Here is a 24,069-nt window from a genome sequence, read left to right as displayed (position 1 = left end):
TTAAAAATTCTTGAAGACTTTTTAAAAGTAATCCCTATGAATGGATAAATCCAATCTTCTTGAAAAAAAGATCACTTGATGAATACATTTAATTTAGCCTTTTATTCACACATATAAACTTTGATCAAAACACATACATAGAGCACACCAAATATGCTAAACCATACTTTTCTTTTCAACTGTTCTTGTGTCTCATAATCACATGAAAGTTTTTGCAAAATCTAAGATTTCTTTAATGTCTTAGGAATGTTTAGATTTTTTTGTGTAATGCCCTTCAGTAAAGGGATAGAAATAAATGTCAAAGGTTTCATTGAAAAAAATGCTGTGTTTCAAAGACAAACAGGTTTAGATGAACATGAGGGTGAGAAAAATAATGACAGAATATTCATTTTTGGTGAACTATTCCTTTAAGTAACATGAGTGACATCATCGGTCATCTGCATAAACAGACAGTCCTAAAAAAAAAAAAAAATCAGAAATGACACTATAAAGGATTTAAGGTTTTATTATTGAATAACATAACAGTCAAATACAGAGAAAGACAGACTTATAAGTGGACATTAGAGGTGGCAAGGGCACTTGATTTCACATTTCTATTCACTACCTCCATCAGACTACAGAAATATTCTGAATGATAAAAAATAGATTAAAATTAACTTGAATCTATCACAATGGGAAACTCTAGCAGAGAAGGCTTTCGGGGACTGGCCTGTTGCGGCTGGTCATTAAACATAACCCTTGACCTGGGCTGCTCCGCCCGCTCGACGTGGGCCGCTCTCGTCGCTGCTAAATGTAGGAGAAGAGGGAATCCCAGGGGGACTGGACCCTGTGTAGAGGAGCGATCCACCGATCAACAGCAAAGCCGAACCCCCCCAGCCCAGGTAGAGCGCGGGGCCGAGCTCACGTTTGTGAGGAGCTGCCACATAGGGGTCATAGAAATCCCTGATGATGGAATGAGCCGTCCAGCAGACGGGTATGAGAATGAGGAACCCCGCGATGAAAAATAGCACGCCGGACACTCGTGCCAAACGCGCCTTGAGGCTTGGGAGGCCCACGCACTCGGTGCACTTGATACCCAGAACACCCAGCGTGAGCGCCAGGGTGCAGATGAGCAAAGCGAGAACCGTCAGACCCCGGGCGGCCTTCATATCACTAGGAAGAGCCAGCAGGCTGTCATACACCTTGCACTGAATCTCCCCTGTGCTCTGCCAGATGCAATTCATCCACAGGCCCTCCCATGTGATCTGCGCCGTTACAATGTTGTTTCCGATGAAGGCCGTGACCCTCCACATGGGCAGGGTGCACACCAGGAACCCGCCCACCCAGCCTATGATTGACAGGACCAGGCCGAGAAGCTGCATGCCGGTTGTTGCCATGATTAATCTTTTCCAAGAATGATCACTTGGAAGCGTTTGATGGATGGCAGAGACAGAAACCTTAGATACACTTCAACGTCGGCGAGAAATGCGGAAACTTCCAACGTGAGATCCGATAAAGGAAGAGTGTAGACTGACAAGTGGACCTAAAGATTGGAACAAATGAATGTGTGATAGTTAGATAAAGGTACTGCATGTTGTTACAGTATACACACTTCTAAACACATCCCGACAGGTCTTGCATTTTTGACTTACTCCTAAATTATTAATGACCTTAAAGCTATCATGTAGAATCTTGCTCCATCAATCTTGTGCATAATCAAACACACCTGAACCTGGCTAATCAAGGTCTTCAAGGTCACTGTAAAAGTCCAAGCAGTTGTTTTGGAGATGAACTCTTTAGGAACGTGGCCCTCAGGAGCAGGATTGGTCAAACCTGTCTTAAAAAGAAGTTTTGGGCTCAAGTTAAGCCTGGTATTTCCAGTCCTGCACCTGGAGGGCTGATGTCCTGTAGAATTTAGTTCCAACATGCTCAATCACACCAGCCTATATGTTTTATATTATTATATAAGACCTTGAGTAGTTGGTACAGGTGTGTTTAACTGGGGTTAGAAGTAAGGTTTGTTTTGAAGCTTGCCCTACAGGAGCTCTTATAGGACACTCCTGTGTTAAGCTCTATTGAATATAGCTTTTGTGGCAAACGCTGCAAGAAAATGTGCTAAATTTGCATGTCACCGGTGTAGGACCCTCAAAGGGACAACTTTGTTTCTTATCTACTTATAAAAGGTGCATTTAAGTTCCTTAGAGTACCAGAAAGGTAGCCTATGAACTGTTTAGGGGAAGATAAGGTACAAAGATGTCCCTTTCAGGGGACTATCCCGGTGACAAGCTATTATAGCCCTAAAGGTACCATTTACTACTTTATAATATCAGTTTGTTTTAAAACTTGTGGTTACAACAACCTGTGTTTAAAAAAGTGAAGCATTTTATGTTTTAGTTAATGTGCTTATGTATTACATAGTAAACGTGTTTATTATGTGAACTGACAGTTGCCAAAATTGACGTTGTGGTGGAACTATTTTTTTTTTTTTAAGGTGGATGAACGCCTGGTTATTTGTTTTGGAGATCATTCCTGTAATTTGAATATATTTTTGGTCCAGGTAAAAAGCCACCTTCTGGAATTAACACATGCAGTATGTCGTTTGTCCGGTTTAGTGGCGTTACGTGGTTATGACGTAGAAGATGAAAGATTAGATTACAGAAAGATTATAAGATGAGGTCAGTAAGAGATTTATCACACTAGTCACATGTAACAAGTGTAATGTATAATGCTGCCCACACACTAAGTACACATCCAAAGTCATTGGATTGATGTTGTTTTCATGCTACATAAGTGTCTGTCATTGCTGAGGTCTTTCTCAGTGAATTCACATTTCACCTAGAGGCAGTATCTCTCGGGGATCTGCAATGTAAATGTCATGTGAACGAGCACATATTTGCTTTCCACTTCGAACTTGTGAAAATCAAGACTTAAATCTCATAGTATAAAACCAGTTGTTCTATTGTATCCTACCATTATTTTTTTTTTTTATGAATTTCTGTGGTAATCGACATTATGCCACATAACGCTGATTATGCAGTTTAATTTGTAACCAAGAACATTCCTTTAAATATTCATGTGGTTTTATACATAAATATTTGGGCACTGTTATGTACAGTGAGCATTACTGGATTTACCATACATCTGAGAGAATGGGCTCTTTTCACACTGTGGTGGGCGTAGAGCTACGCCTGTGGGGTGAGTGGATTATCTCAGAAAAAAAACATGAGGAGCCTCTGGACACAAGAAGCTTTCTTTGACACTTTCAGAGTGGGCCAAGCAGGCTTGAGTCTGTTTATGTCGATTCTGAATGCTGCTGTGACAGCGCTTCATAAGTATTCAGCTTTAAGCATAAACTTCAAACACACATTTAAAAATAGCCTGACATAGTTGTTAGTTCTCTTAGTAAGTTATTTACTGAACTGATCTTCTGATTTCCATTATAAATGACTGAAATTGTTGTTACCTGATGGACGTCAACAGGGTCTCTGAAGTTTAACTCCTTGCACAATCTGCTAGTCCTCCACCTTCTCGGGTTGGGTACCTTCGATCTGGATGCAGAGCTTGACCCGAAATGCCATAAACCTGTGATGGATGTTAGACCTATAGATTCAGACCTCTGAAGAGGCTCAGCTTGAGTGAATGTAACTTCGGTTGTAAGTTTCAGTGGCAAGGACAGGAGTGAAGTGCTGCCCTCTGGGATGTCAGCTCGGGTCTGTGCAGCGGTGGGCAGAAGCACGCGCTTATCTGCGCGTTCGTGTCAGTGTGTGAATGCGTTAATGTGTCCTGAGTGTGTCTCCCAGTGCCTGGTGTACTAGCACAATGACTCGCTGTTCTCTCGCCCTCGCGTTCCTCCATCTCCAATCCATCTAGTCCTCTTTTTCATCCTTTGCCTTCTTGTTCCTTGAAGTGAATTCTTACGACCTTTCATTTGCTTTCATAGAAGTTCACAGAGTGAAAACAAGTTACGTCTGACTTTCATGTCCCATGACAATGGCATATGTGTAAAGTTATAAATAACATTTAAGGAATAAATAAGTACAAAAATTATAGCTAATGTACATTTTGGATTAGAAACTTTTTTTAAAGATTGAATAAGATCATTTTGTTAATTTAAATTACAAACTGCTAAAATGAGTGTTTCTGAGCATGCTGCTATGTGGTCCCTTGTTAAAAAGAAGTACATGTTAGCATACTTTAAAAAAGATTTTAACGATTAAATTATTGTTACTAATAAAATTACATGAGCATTTATTATAGTTTAAATTAATATGCATTTAGCTGACACACGTTTATACTGTATATTTTTTAATAATGATCTTATTTTTAAATATGGTTAAAATGTACTGCCGAGCATAGTGACTATACATTATAGTAAACAAAAAATATGATGTCATTTCTATTGCATTTAAACATATTTATAAGTGCACATTTAATTTAATAAATAATTAAGTGCATCCTATGATGGCAATGGTAAAGACAGAGAAGGGGCAGTAAGAGCTAGCATATTGCTTCAGATGCTGCAGCAGCTGCTGCTGATGATAAGGGGAGCAGTGTTCTTTTCCCCGTGGGGTCGTCCCGGGCTGAAGATGGGGTGGAGCTTATCTGTGAAAGTATCTTTGAAAGTGTAGAGATGAGTCCCGGTATCCAAACAATAGAAAGACACACGTCCCTCCTCAAAGTCCAGGTAAATAGACAGTCTCTTAGGTTTATGACTGAGGCTGAAGAAAGTTGGAGGGGATGTGTTAGCGATGTACTGGGTGCCATTCTTTAAGCTAAGCATCCAGAAGCCGTTGGCTGGACAAATAGTAAATTTCCCCTTTCTGTTGACAGATTGTTTGGCTACTCCCAGATCCCAGTCAGTCTTGTCGCCAACCTCCACTTCCCAAAGGTGCTTTCCATGGCTGAAGGCTTCCTTGGACATCACGTTAGCCACCCGGTCAAACCTTTTGGGGTTTTCTGGGACCTCTTGTCGCTTATTCGCATGTCTGACCTCCTTCCTGTCCTCAGAGATGTAGAGGTAAGCATGAGCTGTCCTAGGATTCAGATTTACTTCAACTGAAAAGAAAGACGGACGATTGGCTTTCCAGAGAAGACAGTGACACAAAACAAATTCTATGAAAACAATGCTAAATGTTCATGAAAACACACCTGAGTACTTCTGCAGCCTCTTCAGTTCTGAAAAAGAGCAAATTTCAAATGAAACATAAATCACAGAAAAATTAGGTTCTTCAACATTCACATTTAAACTGCTCTCAAAGGATCAAAAGTTTGGTGAGTTAGCTTTTTCCGTTATCTGCTAATTATGCCACACTTTTCTCCATTTGCACGCATTCAAAAGTGTGTGTTTGTGTGTTTGTATATATATATATATATATATATATATATATATATATATATCCTCCCACTCTCTCTCTCTATCTATATCTACAGTTCTGGGTAGATTACTATAATCCAATTGCTGATTACAAATTTATATGACAAAATTGTAGCATGTGACATAATCTGAATTGCACATATTAAGTTATGTAATCTCATTTTTGATTACATTACTTTTGACCTAACTTGTTTATCTTGAATTTGATCATCGTGTACAGAGCTAATAATTAATAAAATCATAAAATTGACAAAACCTTGGGGATCCTTACATTACATGAACAAAGATTAATAAACATGAACACTAACATTACATGGTTAAATTCTTTCAGGCTTGAAATAATTTTGTCCAGGCTTCCATTATTAATATTTAGTGGAGGTCACTGGATAAGCCGCACTATTTCACAGCTATGCATCGGTACTGTTTAGTAACTTTACATTAACATAATTATTAGTCTCATGGAATATAACTGTTAGACTAATTTAGAAATATTTACAAAGAAAAAAAAAATTGAGCCATCCATAAATTATGAATAATTTACTGCGATTGTGTGAATAATATTTAAAAGTAACTATAATCTGATTATGGAGATTTTAAAATGTACTATAATCTACTCACAAGTACTTTATTTCCTTTTCAATATGATTATGTAATCCAGTTAACATACTTAGTTAACAATCCAGTAAACGTACTGGATATAACATGTACACCCAGCACTGTGTGTGTGTGTGTGTGTGTATGTATATATATATATAAATAAACATATATATATATATATATATATATATATATATATATATATATATATATATATATATATATATATATATATATATATGTTTATTTTTGAAACATGAACATATTTGTTCTATAGATTTATATAGTTTCACTGTCCAATTCCACCATGGTCTTAGACCTTATTCTGCCACGTACTGGCGTGGATGTATTGTCACCATTTATGCTCTTTTAAGAAGCAAAATGTGGTCATACACTAAACTTGTACAGCTTTTGACCCCAGAACATGGAAACATTAATGTTTTAAATGCTAAAAAAGCATAAGCATGATTAACAGAAGAAGCTGTTAGAATGATGAATTCTGGATACTGTGTATTATGAATTATGAATACTGCAGCATTATTTGAATCATGCAGTCGTACCAGCTTTAGACAGTCTTCTAGCTTCCATCGTGACTGTATCCATGAAGTCCACCACAGCCTGCCTGGTGAAGCCAACACAAGGATCAGTCTCCAGTGTGACTCTAGACCAGTCTCTCATCGCTCGCGGTATATCGCTGAAGCTCTGGAGATGAAAATATGTCAGTTATTCTATACTACGCAATACTCACTAAAAGGAAAACTTCATAAAATGTAAAATTATGTCATTATTTGTTTGTCCTCATGTCACTCCACATCTGTATGACTATGCTATTATTTCAATCTGTTCTTCACTTATTACATGCTTTCACAAGACTTTGAATATTACACACAAGTCATATTGACTATTTTTAATGTGATCTTGACTTTTGGGAACACAAATCAGTAGTTGTGTGAGCTGTTTAAAGATGATTATTTTTTATTTTCATGAGCACTGTTAATGATTGACAAAAGGTAATGTGATTTTTGTATCTAGCATGTGAAACGCCATAAAGAAACATTAAAACATAATGTCTTATCAAGAGAGAAATTAAACACGGTTACCTTTTTAAGACGCTCCTTGTCATCCAAGTGCTCAGGGTTGGTGCGTCCATTTTCCAGTTCAAGCATTTCTTTCTCCAGGTCTTTTACAAGCCTTTCCACTCTTTTCTCTGCCTCTTTTTGTTTCTGCTCAACAGCAGCCACTACCAGTTTATGGTTCTTCTCTAAGGTGCTCAACAGAAAAGAAAACACCCTTTGGCTTTCCTGAACCTCCCGAAGACATGTGCTCTGTTTGGAGGAAGAACAGGTTTTCTTTTAGAAATGGCCCAATAAAAAAAAAAAAAAAAAAAAAAAATCCTTATCCCTATCCTTATTTATTTAAATATTAATTGTGGTGATGGTTTTATTCACAGAGTAGCAATCGGTCACAAACCTTTAGGAGCTTTAAGGAATTCTGAAGTTTCTCAATCTTCTGAAATCTTTCCTGAATCATTTTCTGCACCTCTCCTGCATTTTTCTGAAGAGTAAAGAACAAAACCACCAAATTGTTACGTTTTTGTTTTTATTTTCTTTTTAGAAATGTTGTGTTAATCATTAAATCTCCTTAATTTACATTGTGTAGTAAATCACAAAAACATTAAGCAGCACAGCTTATTTCAACAGATAATAACAAGAAATGTTTACTGAGCAGCAAATCAGTATTTTAGACTTATTTCTGAAGGATCATGTGACACTGAAGACTGGAGTAATGAGGCTGGAAATTCAGCTTTGCATCACAGGAATGAAATACAAATGTTAAATATATTCAAATATAATTTTTTTATTTTAAATTGTATCATTTGCCTGTATTTCTATATATTTGATTGAACAAATACAGCCTTGGTTAGCATAAGTTCCTTCAGAAACATACACATATTTAGTATAAAAAATGGGAGTATACATTTAGTTAGTTATTTTTTTTATTTATTTAATGAAAGTACTCACAGGTTCATCCTGAAGTTCATCCATACTGAAGAACTTGGATTTAGCAGCCAAGCGTGTCTTCCTGTAGTTTTCAGTGACGTCCGCCAGTATGCGGTTCACGCTGATATGTGGTCTGGAGCCAAAGGCCCTCCTACAGAGCGGACACTCGTCTGACCCGCTGCGGCTCCAGTAAACACGGAGACATGCTTTACAAAAGCTGTGTCCGCAGGGCGTTGTCACTGGGTTACTGAAGATCTCCTCACACAGAGAGCACAGGAAGTGCTTCTCGGACAGGAGACTCATGGTAGATTCCATTCCTGAGAGAGCACAGCGTCACAAAACGTCCACATAAATCAACCATCTATCAAATGAATAAAGTCCACTGACAAGAGGAAAGTTCATTTCAAAATCCTCCTCTTTCACAACAGGTTTTCTGCAAGATTTACTGTATGAAGACACATTTAAACCCCTTTTAAAGAACCTTTTAAAATCAAGCAAAGAAAATTTTATGAATTGAAGGGACCACAATATATCAATATGACCTCTAAATGTAAATATCAGTGAGTTGTTTTGCCAACATTAAAAACACAACTTCTAGCCGATCTCCATTACTTAAAAACAGATCACGCTTGATACTACTGCTTCCAAATACTATATGGAAATGTAATTGTTGTCTCATTTTCCAGCATGGATTGTAAATTGTAATAGTAAATCAAGAATAATTTACTTGAGAAGCAAATGAAGTGAGTTTATGATTAAAATGGGAAGATATATCTGCCGATGGGGTTAGAAAGATCAACATAATTCAGAGGGAAAGACATTTTCATCCTCAACTGACAGATGTTTGTTCTTGTTTAACGCATAAACTCAATTAATCATGTTAAAATGCTGAGAAAACACGAGGAGATACAGTATATTTGCATTTGAAGTATAAGCGCATCTTAATTTTAAGAATGTTTAGATAGTTGTAATAGAAAACAAGACAAAAATACTGCGAGAGATATTATTTTTTTTAGCACTACTCTCAAGAATTTGTTACCTTTTAAAGCCTTCATTTACAAACTAAGACTTTTTGAGGCTTACAAACACCTTCAGTGTGTGAGTTAAGTTCATAACTTCAAGTAACTGAATAAAAGTGGTTCACATAATATGGCTATGTGTTTAGCCTGTTTTGTCCCAGTAACCATGAATAAGTGACTAATGACGGACAGAAACACATTAACTAAGATAAGAGAATGGAAAATTCTTGTCAGACTTATTTAACACAACATTCCAGAGTTAAAAAATAAAATTTTAATCCTTATGCTGTGCACTTTATAAGCTATAACTCGACTTTCTAAGGAAAGCTTGAGCTATTGTGTCTATGTAAATATTTGCAAATGCTTTATATAATGAGTTTGTGTAGCATTCCACTGAGTGCAATGGGGCTCTTCAGAGGCCTCTGTTGAGCGAGTGGTATGGAGAAGAACGGGTTCAACCAGAAACATCATGTTGTCATCAGGACAAATCTAAATATTTATCTAGCAGGTTTCGGGAATCATTTTCAGACATGTTTTGGAAAAGGCAACTATAAACATTTAGTAACAGGTCTAACTTAAAAATGAACTGTGTGTTTCTAAATATAATTGTATTATAGAATTACATCATTCAAACTGACCACTTTTTTTTGTTTGTCATCTTTTTAAAAAGCTGTATTGTGCCCGTTATCCTTTACATTGTGAGCTAACAGGTAAAGTTACAGGACAATAGTTAATGGAAATCTCACTGGATCTTACCTGTACTTCAGCAGATGAAGAGAGTCATTCACGTCTCCTACAGTGAGTCTCATAAAGTGAACTAGAGCATAAAGTACATAGGTGTGTTTCCAGCAGGGGGAGGAGCCAGACAATGCCTTGAACTTTACACTGAGTCACACACCTTACCAGATCATAAATAGACTCAAATAGCTTTAAAGTGAAGTGGATTTCATTACTAATTTAGACAAAATATGAAATGAACAGCATTATACAACAAATTTCATACAACAAAATAGTTTACGTATTTTATTTATTTACATATAAACAACATCTCATATAAAATCTTTTGTACAAACATATTTAGTTTAAAACTGTAAGATTTCAAATACATTCACACAGTGCCTTCCACAAGTTTAGATATGCCCTAAAAAGCAATTTTAGCAAAAATCCTTATCATTTTTTTGACGTAGAGGCATTCAAAATGACTTGCAATTATTTACCAAGACCAGCGACAATGATTTTAAGTTTGATTACAAAATAATAGCTATATACAGTATAGATTGCAGATAGATCACAGTCAGATGTGGCAGCTGTAGATTATTGAGTCAGAACTTTTATAGCATTAAAGATTGATTGGCGTTACACATCATGATTTATAAACAGCTTTACAATTTTTATATGTTTTGAATTCAAATTTAGTTCAAATATGCTTTTATAGTTTGTGCTTTGCTAATGGAGACAATTTTAATTTTTATGATTATTTTTTTTAATAGGAAAAGAATAAGAAATGGATCTTAAGCTAGGGACTGGAACTCAGTAGATGCCCACAAAGACAAACATCGGAAAATGTAGTGACTAGCCTATTACATCCCCAGAAAACCTCATTGTATCATAGTGGATAACAAAAAAAAGGCTTACTTTCTTTACTTACAGACAATTTTTAAAGAAAGTTTGAAAGTCCAAAAATAAAATTAAACTAAAGTTATGCATTAAGCAGACTCTTTTATCCAAAGTAACTTAAAGTGCATTCAGGCTATCAATTTTTACCAATCATTATCATGTGCTCCCGGAGAAACAAAACCCCCAACCTTGTGCTTGTTAAGCAATGCTCTACCACTTGAGCTAGAGGAACACTGTAACCAAAAGTATTCAAAATATACCCATATGGATTGTTATTTATATTTAATATTATGTTATTTATATTTATATGATATGATGAAAAATCACATGAGCAAGAGTGACATTTTCATGAATATTAGCGCTCGAGTGTTATCACAAAAGTTCTTATTAACTTTATACAACAGTTCACAAAAACAAGAAGTTAATACTGAGTGAAACTGTAGACACAATATTTTCAATTATTATAATCATTTCCAAACAAAGCCGGAGCAGAACGTTTGTGTCTCTCAGGGCAACACTGCAAGGTTTAGTTCCTGAATTAATATGTTTTTGAACGAATCATAAAGACAGGCAGCTCATTTCTAAATAAACCAGCCATTTTGAATGAATTATTTGAATGAATGATTCCATGAATCCCTTATTAAGGGACTTACCACCAACTACTAACAGTTTTAGTGTCATGTTTATTTATTCAAAACAGGTCTAAACCAGCCATGGTACCAGCACAAAAACACACTACTCAAAATATTGCTTAATTATAGTTAGCGACAAATCCAACGCTATCTCACGACCAATTCGTACGTATTTTACGAGGTGTCTTATTCGTACAAATTTATACAACCTCACTTTTATACGATTTGCCTAACGGTTAGGTTTAGGGGAAGGGTTAGGTGTAGGTCATTCGTACAAATTCATACGAATTGTGCAACTCGTAAAATACGTACAATTTTGCTTGCTAAAATAATATGAAATTGTATGAGGTTGGTCGTACGAGTTCGTACGAATAAGCCACCTTGTAAAATATGTACGAATTGCCGTGAGATCGGATTGAATCACCCACAAATTTTGAGATATCATTTATTGTGATTTTTCCAAATTTATCGCGATTCTCTGGAATCGATTCTGAGCTTAGTTTTCAACAGCAGGTGGTGCTCCAGGGCTATCGCACATTCAAATCCTCATGAAAGAAGTGAGGAATGAGTGATGTAAGTGGTTAAATGTACTTGCACCTCAGCTTTTATGTATGATGCAAGATTAAAGTAAACACAGTCCACTGTGACCACTCTTGTAAATTGCTTCAGTCTTTAAGAACTTTATGAATGATTATTTTAGATTCAAGTGGTGTGTGTGTGTACAGAACTGGAACCGAGCAGAGTACTTTTTCTAAAGCAGACAGTGCCATCTGCTGTTAAAAATTATCCTCAGAGTCAATTGCAGAGAGAATTGCGATGCATTCAGAAAATCGCTGATTTTTTGTCACACCTTACCCATTAGTGGGCATCTGTGAAGGATTTGTAAATGTAGCTCCATGCTGCATTAGCTGCACCCCCAAACACAGCACCAAGACCAGCACCAATAGCAGCTCCAGCTGCCATTCCTTCATATCCTACTGCAAATCCCAGAAGTGTGCCAACAAATGCACCTTTTCCGACTGCAACAGCATAATCAACAAATCTGACCGTGAATCCAAGCTTGTCTGCAACAACCAGCTCTGCTTTTTCTCGGCACTCCGACTGTATCTTTTCTTCATACTTCAGGATCTCACTGGCAAGCGCTTCTCCTGAATGTTGGTTCTCCAGAGCCTTCAATGTCTCCCTGATCTCTTTCTCCTTAGATTTTTTGATGAAACGCTCCTCTTTCAGAATTCTTTTTTCAGCATCCTTAAATTCCATGTTTGAGAACATTCCATGCTCCGAGACCATCTCATCCACCTTGGTGAGCAATGCTTGAGTCTGGCTACCCTCAGTCCAGTTTGCTTCTCCATTGAAGAAGAGGTAGTTCTGGCTACATTTCTCAGCAAGCTCTCTAAAGCTCTTATTCTTTTTTACCTCACCTTCTATGGACAGAACTCTCATGCCTCTCTCATGGTATAAAACAATCAATGTGTGCCTCAAGACATGTTCCCCAAAGAAGTGAACCATAGGCTTCAGTATGTCCATGGTGTTAGAGGTCAAGTTAAATGGGTCTACAACGAACAGCACAGCATGAGGACCTGGACATGAGAAACAAACTGCCTTCCTGAGCTCCTTATGAAGTATACTGTCCGGCAAGGCATTATCCTGAAGATTTGGTGCATTGACTAGTGTTATGTTTCTCTCCTGAACAACCCCTGAACTTTTCTTGGTAGCTGAAATATTGACTTCATCTCTGGTAAAGACGTCTTGTCCCAGCACAGACCGTGTCAGGGAGATCTGATTCTGACTAGAGTCGCCAAAGACCAGTATCCTCAGTGGCGTTTCTCTGCTCACTGTGAGATGAAGTTAGAACATATTTCATTGTTAATCAAGTAAATCGTAATTGCTTAAATGTTCTGAATTGTGTGTCAACTCACTATTAGGTGGACTGTCTAAGCTCAGTCTTCTCCGTGGTTTCACTTTGACTGATGCCATCTTAAATATAACAGTCACAGGGGTTGAAGAATTCAGGATATGCTATCCTATTAAAGAAAAAGAAACGTTCAGAAATAACAACATAAATATTTTACAATAAAACATGTTTTGTTACTTGAAATAAATTAACTAACTGAAATAAAATAAAATATTTAAAAAGTTTATTTATTTTATTTCAGCTAGTTGTCAGCATTTCAAATTCTCAGTTAGTTTAAACTGATGCAACTAAAAACTAAAACTGAAATAAAATTATTAAAATTTACACAGACTTAAAAAAAAAACTATAAAGAATGACAAAAAGTAACAAAATTACTAATACAGAAAATAGAAAAATAAAAATAGGAAGTTATTAAAAATATTCATGAACAAAATAGTATCTTAGATCTGCATAAGTTATACATGTTTGGAATGACATGAGTGTGAGAAAATGTTAAGTTTTATTCTTACTGTACCATTAAAACAATACAGGACATAGAAGTAGCATTATAAAACCATCCAACATGTACTTAATTAACATATTTTATTTAAAACAAATCAAAATGAAACTTACCTCTGAAGGTCATGAACTTTTCAAACCAATCCAGCAGCATCCCGCTAAAAATAATGCATGAAATAGTAAGCACACATATTCAATTTTATTTATTCACGGTATTGTTGTACTAACTACTTTACACAAACTGTTTAATAAATCAGAAATGAAATATCATACAAATAAATCACTTTCTATCATATGAGACTGTGTGTGCACATTTTGGTCTATAAAACGAGAATTAATAAGAGCGCATTACAATATATTTGCTACAACCTGAAAATCGCGTAAGGCTGTATTTTTTTTTAGGACACCTACGTTTCTCTCCAAAAAAGTACGTTTGATGGTTTTTAATTGTTAACAAACAACACACTCCATCAACAGAGTCACTAGGCAGGGGTTCCACCCTCATTCTGACGTCACGTGATTGTTTTCTAGCATCGGTTGCTTGTCTTTCTCGACTGCATTAGTTTTAATATGTATTTTCGAGTAAAAAGCGCTCTCAAAAGATTCATTAAAAAAAAGATACAGCCTATCTGTCACGACGCCCACTGAAAAGTTCATCATGTGCTTTTAGTTCATTCGCAAACAATATCCATAATATTAAGGCCTGTTTACTGATTCAAAATATGTCTTATCAAGTCTCCGAGTGCACTTTCGAATTTGCATGACGAACGCTTTCTCAAATAGCCTAATTTATTTAACATATTCAACACATAACAATGCTCAAATACATCATATATGTTTACATACCTATTTCATGTGTTTTTTCACAGGTTCACATAGTACAGGTTATAAAAGTGCGACAAAATCTGTCTGGAGAAAAGACGTAGGCCTATAGCCGAAGGTGAAAGTGAAAGTAGGCTACGTCCTTGTATTTCTCATGAGTCATGACTGCCGCCTGCTGCCTTTAAAGTGTAGCGTCACTTACTGTACGTAAAATAAAATAGCTCAATTTGTTTCTACCTATTAAATATAGTTTTAAGAAATTGTATTTGATTAAAACTAGTGTTTGGGGCTATCAGTGCAGTGCAGTGACATCGCAAACATTATTCTGCAAATACACATACAGACATTGTTAAGACTTTCACATTTCAATTACATAACACATTTCATTCAAACTGAGCACAATAGTCAGCAAAATGTGTGATATTTGTCTAGCATAACATAGTTATATATTAAAAATTGTATAGTGTAAAAAGACTAGGGGAGAGCAGGGGCGGAAGTACCATTTTTCAGAAAAACTTCATTTTAAAAGATAATGTTGTATACAGATATATATTTCTGCTGTGGCCAGTAACTCAGAAGTGTGGTCTAACAATACCAGGTGGTATTTTGTAGAAATGTAGAAAGACTTCAGTATAATTTCACTTTGAACATAAGTTGAACATTGTTACTTTCGACCCCATCGGTTGGAACGAAAGTAACACACAGGTGGGTCAAAAGTAACACAACAATATAAGCTAGTTTGTTTTATGTTAGTCTTATTTTAGTATACCTGATTGTGACCTTGTTAATAAATAACTGCAAACATATTTTGTCCTTTATCTTGCAAAAATCATTAAATTACATTTTCATATTTTCATTTAAAATTTAAGCTTAAGTTTCATCAGATGTCTTAAAACCTTACTGTATTTTATTTTATTTTAAATTTCAATGTATTTTTATATAATAATAAAAAGATTATACAGAATGCACAATATCAAAATTTTATCACATTAGCATAATAAAAAAACTCTAAATAGGACTATTTATGTTTCCATCCAGTTGTTTTTATGCATGAATTGAAAATGTGCATTAAAACATCTGGAAACACTGATATGGCTAAAACCTAAATATAAATGTGATGTAGCAGCTGCCCAGAGAGAGATGTTCCTCTATGTCCAGAAACACCCTCTCATAAACATCTGGATAAAACCAGACCTCTGTCTGTCTTTCTGACCCTCACTTAGACATATTCTTTTGGTATAATATGACATTAACATTTGTAAGAAATGATGCAAGACACAGAAATTCACAATATAGCTTGCACTGGAACAAAATAAATACTTTTTGTGACTGTAGCGGGACAAAAGTAACAACTGTTACTTTCGTCCCGACAGGAACTCCTGACATTTAAACTTGATTTAATTTTATATTAAAAAATTTTTAAAATGCAAACTTTAGGATGTGTTAAAGCACTTTGACACATGAAACATGAAACAAGAAAAACAACACGACTAATAAAAAATTTTTTAGGGGTTTTGTGCACTTTTTCATGATTTGGACTGCTGCTCCTAAAAATGTCTGTGCACAGCCCTAATGTGGTCAAAATACTGCCTTATATATATCTGCTACTGTCACACTTGAAAAACACTTATTTAAAACTGAAAGTTGCCTGATAACATCCTCATCAGAAAAAAAAAAAAGATTAGCAAAAATATAGGACAAACCATACTGCAGTACAATACTTGTGCAATTCAATACAATTCAGCAATCAAACTTTTCATTAAATTGTTGTAATGTGTAATAAAAAAAAAAATGACAAATTCAAAATGTTGTCTTGTGGTCTGAGACTTTTGGACCCCATATACTGTAAATCACAAGATGTAATATAAGTTAAATGACCTCTAAAGTAGTTATATACTGTTATAAAAGTTACTGTGTGTCCAGGGGTGTGTTGAAATAGCCTACTATAATTTAGTGTTTTGGTAGGTTTTTATCTGAAAAAACATCTTTCTCAGTATTAACATAATAGTTACATTAGTTTTCTCATCTCAACCCTCATCCCTGCTGATAATGGACAAGCTCTAATATTGGATGGAATATGCCCTGGATACAAGAGGGATTTATTTATATAATTTATTCATGCATCTGCCACAGCACAATAAACACATGACTTTGATTTTGACTGCATTGGTTAATACGGAATATGAATCTAATTTTTGACTGATAAAAATGTGTTTTGTTTATCATTTATATTGGTTACAGTATTACGGTATTGTAAAAATACATTTCTGCTTGGGAAAGAACTGACGTGAAGCACTGATATTAGTCTCACATGAGCTCTCCTTGTATTTCGAACTGCCTGTCAGAAACAATAATGCCTCTTGTTTTCAACAAATGTATTATTTGGAACTTATCACCAGAAGTTGCCTCATACATGTGTATTCTCTGTATTATGCATGCTTTATATTTCTCAAGTTTATTTTGTGTGTTAAACACTTATCACGGCTAACTTACTTCCACCTCAACTATGGGAAGTATGTATTTTGGTACCTACTTGATGGGTTAATGATTTCTAGAATTTTGATATAAAGTAGATGTGTGTAGGATGCACCATATTTAAACTATTAAGTTTGCTTATTAAAGCGTTTAAACTAAACTCTCAGGAGTTTGGACACACGCGATCACGTGGACATTACGGTAATTACATGCAAGAACCGGAGAACGTGGCGTAGGTCCTGCCCAAGACAATATCTGATTGGCTGTCGCACTAAGAAGGACGGGTCAGATGGACACGCTTAAAACCCAATGACAGGTTTTTTGCCTTTGCTTTTTGCCAAGCTTTTTGCCCTGCTTTTGTAGTGACTTTGCTCTTACTTATGTTTTGTGCTGACCTTTCCATCGTCCAGCTTGTACACTTCAAACCACCAAGAGCTCACTCAAAACTCATCAATTCTTCCGTAAGATCCTTCGCTGAACTTTGTCAAAGAAAGAGTCACTCCAGATTTAGAGAAAACTGTGTTGCATAGCAACCCGCAATCCAGGAAGTCTTGCGAACGAAGCGCCATCCGGCAAAGCCAACCAACCACTCACCATCGATTGCTGTCCCTCAGAACGTATCATCCACCGACTGCCAGCCAATCAGCGCCAGAGAATCCCTCTCCAGCAACTTTGTTAAAGAAGGGAACACATCCAAAGCCACATGGAGCATTCAAACGCAAGTATACAATATCTCCTAATTCTGGCTGAAACTGGTGCAAATCTAATTAAGAAAACAAACTAAGATTAAAGTGCTAGTAGATGATTCTCTCAGGTTGTGGTCAAGAAATAGTGTCTAACGCTAGACACTTGGGACTCCATTCACCCTCTTTTAATAACATCACTTTTCTCTGTCACTGTTTGAATGAATGTTTGTGTGTTTTCGTTAGTTTATTTTGTGTGTATTAGAGTAGTTCAATAAAGCCTTGTTTGATTTGACTTTATACTGTAATTCAATCCTCTTTTAATTATATTGATGTTAATTCCCTTATTAATCTTACATTAATGTGTGTACATTTGTGTTTAGTCAGATGTAAAGGAGGCGAGTAGTGCTGTGCAGGTAAACCTCACTTCCCGATCTCAAGAGATGCACTAGCGACAGATGCTATTGGCTGTAGCCATTTAGCCATTTAGTGCATCCACCTCCCATGCCGAAGACCCGGGTTCAAGCCCCACTCGGAGCGAGTGCGAGGAGTGTCAGAGAGGACTGTCATGGCAGGGATCCAATGAGGCACAGAGATAGAACCAATTGCAGGTAGTCGTTTATTTAAGGATAATCCAAAGGGGTAAACAGTCCAGGCAGAGGTCAAAACCAAACATAATCCAAACAACATAAATATGACACGATCACAGGGCAAGGCAAGGCAAGGCAAGGCAAGGCAAGACAAGACAAGACAAGACAAGACAAGACATGAATAATACTCAACATTAAACAAGGACTCCGTAACACAGACTAAGACAGACTGGGTATAAATAGACAGAAGGATAATGAGGGAACAGGAGACAGGTGGGGGACAATCAATTACACAACAAGGAGGAAGGTGACCAAATAAGGGAACAGGAAGTGATCTGGTGACAGACACCGTGAGAAAGGAGGACATCTAGTGGAACCCCAGGGAACAACAACCCAGACACTGTGACAAGGACCCTGGAGAGAGGGGTTACATATGATCCCCTGTAGTGTAGTTTAATAAACATCCGTATGTATTCACACCTGGTTGTCTGTGTTCGCTGCTCACAGGATGAAGTCACTTTAACATTGCGGTTTCGTTACATGCTCTGGGAGCAATGTATTAGTAGTAAAAAAAAAATTGTGGCCAGAGAAATAATTTGACTTAGAGTCAATAAACGATTAACACTGTCCGCCCTGTGGTCGAACAAATCATTTTTTTGTTATACTATTAATGATATAATGCTACAAGTAATTCCTGAAGATTAATGTAGTTAATAATAACCTGTTATGATTAATTATGTACATCTCACTTTGAGCTAATTTGTTACAGCAGATTCTTAGCCGTTGGATAGTCAAGGCCATCAACACCACCTATGAGTCCTCTGGTCTTCCCCCACTGTTGGGAGCTAAAGCCCACTCCACACGGGGTATGACAGCCTCCAAGGCCTTCTTTGCAGGTGCGTCCATGCTGGACATCTGCAATGCTGCGGGTGGTCCACGCCCTACACATTTGCAAGGTTTTGTGGCCTAGATATGCCAGTTACTCCAGATGCTTCTGTTCTCTCATCCTAAACTGTGCTCTTCGGATACACACTACACAGGGATTTGGTAGTCTGGCAGCATCGGCACCTCATTCCCCATGGAAGATGGATCATAGATAACAGATAATGTCCTGAAAAAAGACAATAGCAGGTACAAGCTCGTGTATCGTAAATTAACAGTTATTCAATTAATTATTAAATTGAACAATTGTAAATAGCAGCTAACTTAATTCACATGAGATGTGTGCTAGGCATCTTTGGTTTCCTCATTTTGTGTAAATTAGGGAAATTGTGTGCCTTTTTATGGTTTGAGTCACTCATCAAAATATATTAAAAATAGCAAATAAAAAGTTGCTAAATTGCTAAATTGCAAGCAAATAAATTGTTAAATTGGCTACACTGAGTCGCTGGGCAAATTAAGGGACTGTCATAAAAGTGCATGACAATACAAAAAATAAAAAAAAAATCCTTCAAGGATTCCAGTGGGCTTATTCATAGCATTAAAATAGCAAGAAACAAATAATTTACAAGTTTAAATAGGTTATTCAATAGAAGTAGTTGTAATTATTACTGTAATTACTACTATTTTCTAACTCAAAACATGTGTTAGTATAACTCATGCTGTGTCTACACCGGACGGGACAGTTGTTGTGTAATGCTGCATTGTGCCACAACATCTAACCAGTGGTGTCAAACTCAGTTCGCAGAGGTCCAAACCCCTCAGAGTTTAGATTTTTCACCCTAATTAAACACAACTGATCTAGCTTATCAAGTCATATTGCATATTTGTAAACTATATGATACAGTATGTGTGTTGGAGCAGGGTTGGAACTAAACTCAGGAAGATCAGCAAGAATGGATTTCCTCTTTCTGGGTATGTGAACACGGTTCCCCTTCTTACTAGTGTGAGGCAATTCAGCAGCTCTCTGCTCATCATTTCCTTCATCATTATCAGCAGTTCTCACTTCAACATTCTTCCTTGCCTTTAATGACAAAAACAGGGCTGAATGCAACTTTCATTAAAACCACAAATTTAGATTTTATGAATGTCAGAGTATATTTCAATTAACATTTTTTTATGAAGATTATGAAGATTTTATGAACAGTGTATATATGAATCTGTGATTTTATTTTGTTTGTTATTTTTATCTGGCTGTCATATTGCTATTCTTGCATTAAAGCATTTCCAATTTAATGACCAATTTCCATTTTTATACACAAGTCAATTTATTGAAATTAAACACGCCTAAGCTTTATTTAGAAATTGTAACTTTATATTAATAATAATAATAATTCTTTACATTTATATAGCGCTTTTCTAGACACTCAAAGCGCTTACATAGTCAAGGGGTATCTCCTCATCCACCACCATATTAAGGCTTCATTCAAAACCTCTAAAAAATATGATATCATATGTTATCTAGAAGGAAATCTGATTTTTAATACTTTATCAGCAAATATTTTGTAATATATTTCTATTTTATTGTTATATTCTTTATATCAAGAGGGATTGTTGTTTGATAAACAGTTTGCATATTTTGTGATATTTGTTTTGCGTACATCACATACTGTGGGTCAATTTTGACTTTATACGTAAAACATAAGATATAAGAGGATAGTGCAGATAGCATGCTGCTGCTCAAGAAACCTGGAGAGCATCTTGTATTTGATGTTCCAGGGGAAAACAACCTCACTAATGAGTTTGTGTTGTGAAAGCTGCAGCATTTTCTAGTTTCTCTTCAATGCATCCTTCAACTATGGTTTTCTGGAAGTATTGCAGAGAACTTTGTCAAGTACTCAAGTAACAGCTGGCAGTCTAAAGCACACCCCCTTCTTCTTTGGCTCTCAACGGAGGCGGGCACATTTCTCTCCCTCTCCTCCCCTTGCCTTCCCTGCTTGCTCTCTTGTCTTGTCTATTCTGAGAGACTCTCTGCACTGCTCTCCAAAACTGGAAAAAATGGATTTAATTTGATTGACTGGTCTCTCAACGCAATTGACACCATCTTCTTGTCAAGAATCTTGGGTTCCGGGGAATCTGACTGCCCTGCTGGAAATGTACGCAGCTGGCTACACGATGGACGCGTGGGAGAGATGGCGGGACGTGTGTCTGGTAGCTGTCAATTTGGAACCGTGATAACAGGTCTTCTGCTGATTGGACTAGGCTTTGTCCTGGGTTATCAGAAATTCAGAAAACGGGAACAGCAGTCCAAAGCCTCACAAGGCTGCCCTTCATGATTTGTAGACCAGAATGGACAAGAGAGTGACTGAGAAATTGGAATGCGGCTACTCGCCCCAAGACCTAACAATTGGAATCTTATCTTCTTTGGGCTTCCTCTACCCGGCGGAGCACTGCAGCGAGATGCTCTTGCACAAACCCCAGACTCCCCAAACTCCACAGACACTTGTTGATTGTTGACTCTGTCTAAGGACCTGACCAAGGCTGTCTCCATGGCAACTTGCTGTGACGCTTTCACAATCTGTGGACTGAGGCATCTGGATTGAATCACAACTCTCAGACCTACAAATACAAAAACTCTTACATACATGCACACACACACACACACACACACACACATACATACGTACATATACATACTTTTCCTCCCGTTGTTTTACAATTGTGTAAGCTAAAACATATACACCAAGTGCATTCTGAGACTAAAAGCACTGAAGTGAGGACTAAGATCCTTTCACTTTAAAGGCTTCCAAGGACACAGTCATTTCCTCCTACAAGACAGGACCTATAGTCTTGCTACTGTTTGTTTAACAGACAAAGCAATAGTGATCAGGTCATAAAAACAGTAACCACGCTATTACATTATAGAGTATAACATTCCACAAGATATCGTTTCGGCAGACTGCCTTTATTATTAGCTATTTTTAGACTAACAGCAAAGTTTTGAGTTCTTTTCTTTTTTTTCTTCTTAGTATAATAACTTGACGTGATGGGATTTTTTTGGTAATTTTAGTTTCTCAGTTCTGACCCCATTGAGTGACCTTGTTCTTCAGTTGGTTGTTGGTTGTTTTGTGCATTGTACACACTATTGACTTGGATTACCTTGTGTGTATGTGTTTTTTTATTTTTAGTAAATACTTCTGAGTTGGAACTTTGAATCTTTGTCTTTGAAACTTTTAAATTGGGACAGAACATCCCACCGCAAAATGGATTATGTTGTATTGTGGGATTAAACTCCAGTTTGAATTTTGGTGGAGCTGTACACTGAAGAGTGGCTAAAAGACTCTTTCTTTTCTGCACAAATGCTGCTTCATCATCGCTGATCTCACTCAGCTGAGAGTCATTGACTCTTAGTTTGTTTCATTTCATTTCTTGTTGCCTTTGTTCTAGTTTCCTGCTCCCTTTAGTTACTAAAGCAATTAATTTGATCATCACACCTTTTAGTCTTTTAGTTTGTTATCAGTGTAAACTTAAGTTCCCTTGTTTTCTCAATTCATTGACAGTGGCTGTGACAGTAGATGTGTCAAACTCAGGACCTTCAGTGTCAGAGGTCTGATAAAAACGAAAGAGATGAGGTAAAAGTTGTGGTTTGGTTTCTGTTAATTGAGGAGGGACAGCAGTTTTCACTAGTTTCTACTTTAATTACTTCCCTGAAGTTATAAATAAAAACAGCAGCTTGAAACCATAAAAATACTGTTTCCCTATTACTTAGAAACAACTGATTTTTCTTGTTCTCATAATGCCTAATAAGCACTTTTCATGATGTATAATAAAAACATTCTGTATAAAACGTGTAGAGTATAGGGTGACTCATGGAACTCTGAGCGTTTGATACCTTAGGTGCAGATGACGTTCTAAAGTTTTAACACGGTCTGTCTTCAACCATATTACTTTTGGTCAGATATGGACTTTGGGCAAATTCCCTTGGTGTTCTGTAAGTATAATTGTTTTCCCTAATATTTAATTAAATACAATAATAATAATAATAATTAAAAAAAGCATTTTCCAGACACTTTTATCCAATCTTCGCTAAGGCACTGGATTCCAAAATTAAAGGGTTAGTTCACCCAAATATTAAAATTATGTTATTAATGATTCATGTCGTTCCAAACCCGTAAGACGTCAGTTCATCTTCGTTACACAGATTAAGATATTTTAGATTTAGTCCGAGAGCTTTCTCTACCTCCATTGAAGATGTATGTACGGTATACTGTCCAGAAAGGTAATAAAAACATCTTCAAAGTAGTCCATGTGACATCAGAGGGTTAGTTAGAATTTGTTGAAGCATCGAAAATACATTTTGGTACATAAATATCAAATGCTACGACTTTATTCAGCATTGTCTTCTCTTCCGGGTCTTTGTGAGCGCGTTCACTGCAGTGTAGTAATATCCGTTTCGCGAACGAATCACTCGATGTAACCGGATCTTTTTGAACCAGTTCACCAAATCGAACTGAATCATTTTAAACGGTTCGCGTATCCAATAAACATTAATACACATATGACTTAAGCTGTTAACTTTTTTTAATGTGGCTGACACTCCCTCTGAGTTAAAACAAACCAATATCCCGGAGTCATTTATTTACTCAAACAGTACACTGACTGAACTGCTGTGAAGAGAGAACTGATGATGAACACCAAGCCAAGCCAGATAATGACAAAACGATTGATATGTGCATTCATGTTTTGTACAAATGATCGTAATCCAGTTTTTTTTCCTAAATAAAGTGTTATCAGATTTGACCCATTAATATGTTTTTAAGATATTGAAATAAGCACAAATATTGTATATGATATAAGCATACGTGACGTATTCTTGGGGCAGTACTAAGCACTACTGGCCAATAAAATGTTGTGATGGTATAAGGCAGGGGTAGGCAAGTTCGGTCCTAGAGAGCCGCAGTCCTGCACAGTTCAGCTCCAACCCTGAAA

General features: G+C 36.5%; 3 protein-coding genes across 3 annotated transcripts; all 3 read right to left on the bottom strand.

Annotated features, from left to right (window-relative positions):
- Nucleotides 1–489: 489 nt before the first annotated feature.
- LOC113067664 (claudin-4-like) lies at nucleotides 490–4,069 on the bottom strand. The gene is made up of 2 exons (XM_026240046.1): nucleotides 3,443–4,069; nucleotides 490–1,522 (listed from the first exon to the last, which is right to left on the bottom strand). The coding sequence occupies exon 2, from the start codon at nucleotides 1,374–1,376 to the stop codon at nucleotides 726–728; it is 651 nt and encodes a 216-aa protein (XP_026095831.1). The 5' UTR covers nucleotides 1,377–1,522; nucleotides 3,443–4,069; the 3' UTR covers nucleotides 490–725.
- A 231-nt stretch (nucleotides 4,070–4,300) lies between these two features.
- On the bottom strand, nucleotides 4,301–9,836 carry btr02 (bloodthirsty-related gene family, member 2). The gene is made up of 7 exons (XM_026240044.1): nucleotides 9,726–9,836; nucleotides 7,972–8,267; nucleotides 7,421–7,504; nucleotides 7,051–7,275; nucleotides 6,511–6,652; nucleotides 5,128–5,154; nucleotides 4,301–5,034 (listed from the first exon to the last, which is right to left on the bottom strand). The coding sequence occupies exons 2-7, from the start codon at nucleotides 8,263–8,265 to the stop codon at nucleotides 4,490–4,492; spliced, it is 1,317 nt and encodes a 438-aa protein (XP_026095829.1). The 5' UTR covers nucleotides 8,266–8,267; nucleotides 9,726–9,836; the 3' UTR covers nucleotides 4,301–4,489.
- A 143-nt stretch (nucleotides 9,837–9,979) lies between these two features.
- On the bottom strand, nucleotides 9,980–14,593 carry LOC113067663 (GTPase IMAP family member 4). The gene is made up of 4 exons (XM_026240045.1): nucleotides 14,478–14,593; nucleotides 13,746–13,789; nucleotides 13,138–13,242; nucleotides 9,980–13,053 (listed from the first exon to the last, which is right to left on the bottom strand). The coding sequence occupies exons 3-4, from the start codon at nucleotides 13,193–13,195 to the stop codon at nucleotides 12,077–12,079; spliced, it is 1,035 nt and encodes a 344-aa protein (XP_026095830.1). The 5' UTR covers nucleotides 13,196–13,242; nucleotides 13,746–13,789; nucleotides 14,478–14,593; the 3' UTR covers nucleotides 9,980–12,076.
- Nucleotides 14,594–24,069: the final 9,476 nt, after the last annotated feature.

This window comes from Carassius auratus, linkage group LG28B, assembly GCF_003368295.1.
Source record: "Carassius auratus strain Wakin linkage group LG28B, ASM336829v1, whole genome shotgun sequence".
NCBI classification, from domain to species: Eukaryota; Metazoa; Chordata; class Actinopteri; order Cypriniformes; family Cyprinidae; genus Carassius; species Carassius auratus.
Note: the sequence above shows the minus strand (reverse complement) of the source record. Positions and strands in the feature narration are given on the sequence as shown.

Excerpts from the sequence above, each read along its gene's own strand:
- btr02 (XM_026240044.1), bottom strand. The coding sequence starts at position 8,265 with ATGGAATCTACCATGAGTCTCCTGTCCGAGAAGCACTTCCTGTGCTCT. Across the intron at positions 7,276-7,420 it reads ATTCCTTAAAGCTCCTAAAG|AGCACATGTCTTCGGGAGGT; the intron begins GTTTGTGACCGA and ends TCCTCCAAACAG. Across the intron at positions 5,155-6,510 it reads TAGAAGACTGTCTAAAGCTG|AACTGAAGAGGCTGCAGAAG; the intron begins GTACGACTGCAT and ends GCTCTTTTTCAG.
- LOC113067663 (XM_026240045.1), bottom strand. The coding sequence starts at position 13,195 with ATGGCATCAGTCAAAGTGAAACCACGGAGAAGACTGAGCTTAGACAGT. Across the intron at positions 13,054-13,137 it reads CTTAGACAGTCCACCTAATA|TGAGCAGAGAAACGCCACTG; the intron begins GTGAGTTGACAC and ends TTCATCTCACAG.
- LOC113067664 (XM_026240046.1), bottom strand. The coding sequence starts at position 1,376 with ATGGCAACAACCGGCATGCAGCTTCTCGGCCTGGTCCTGTCAATCATA.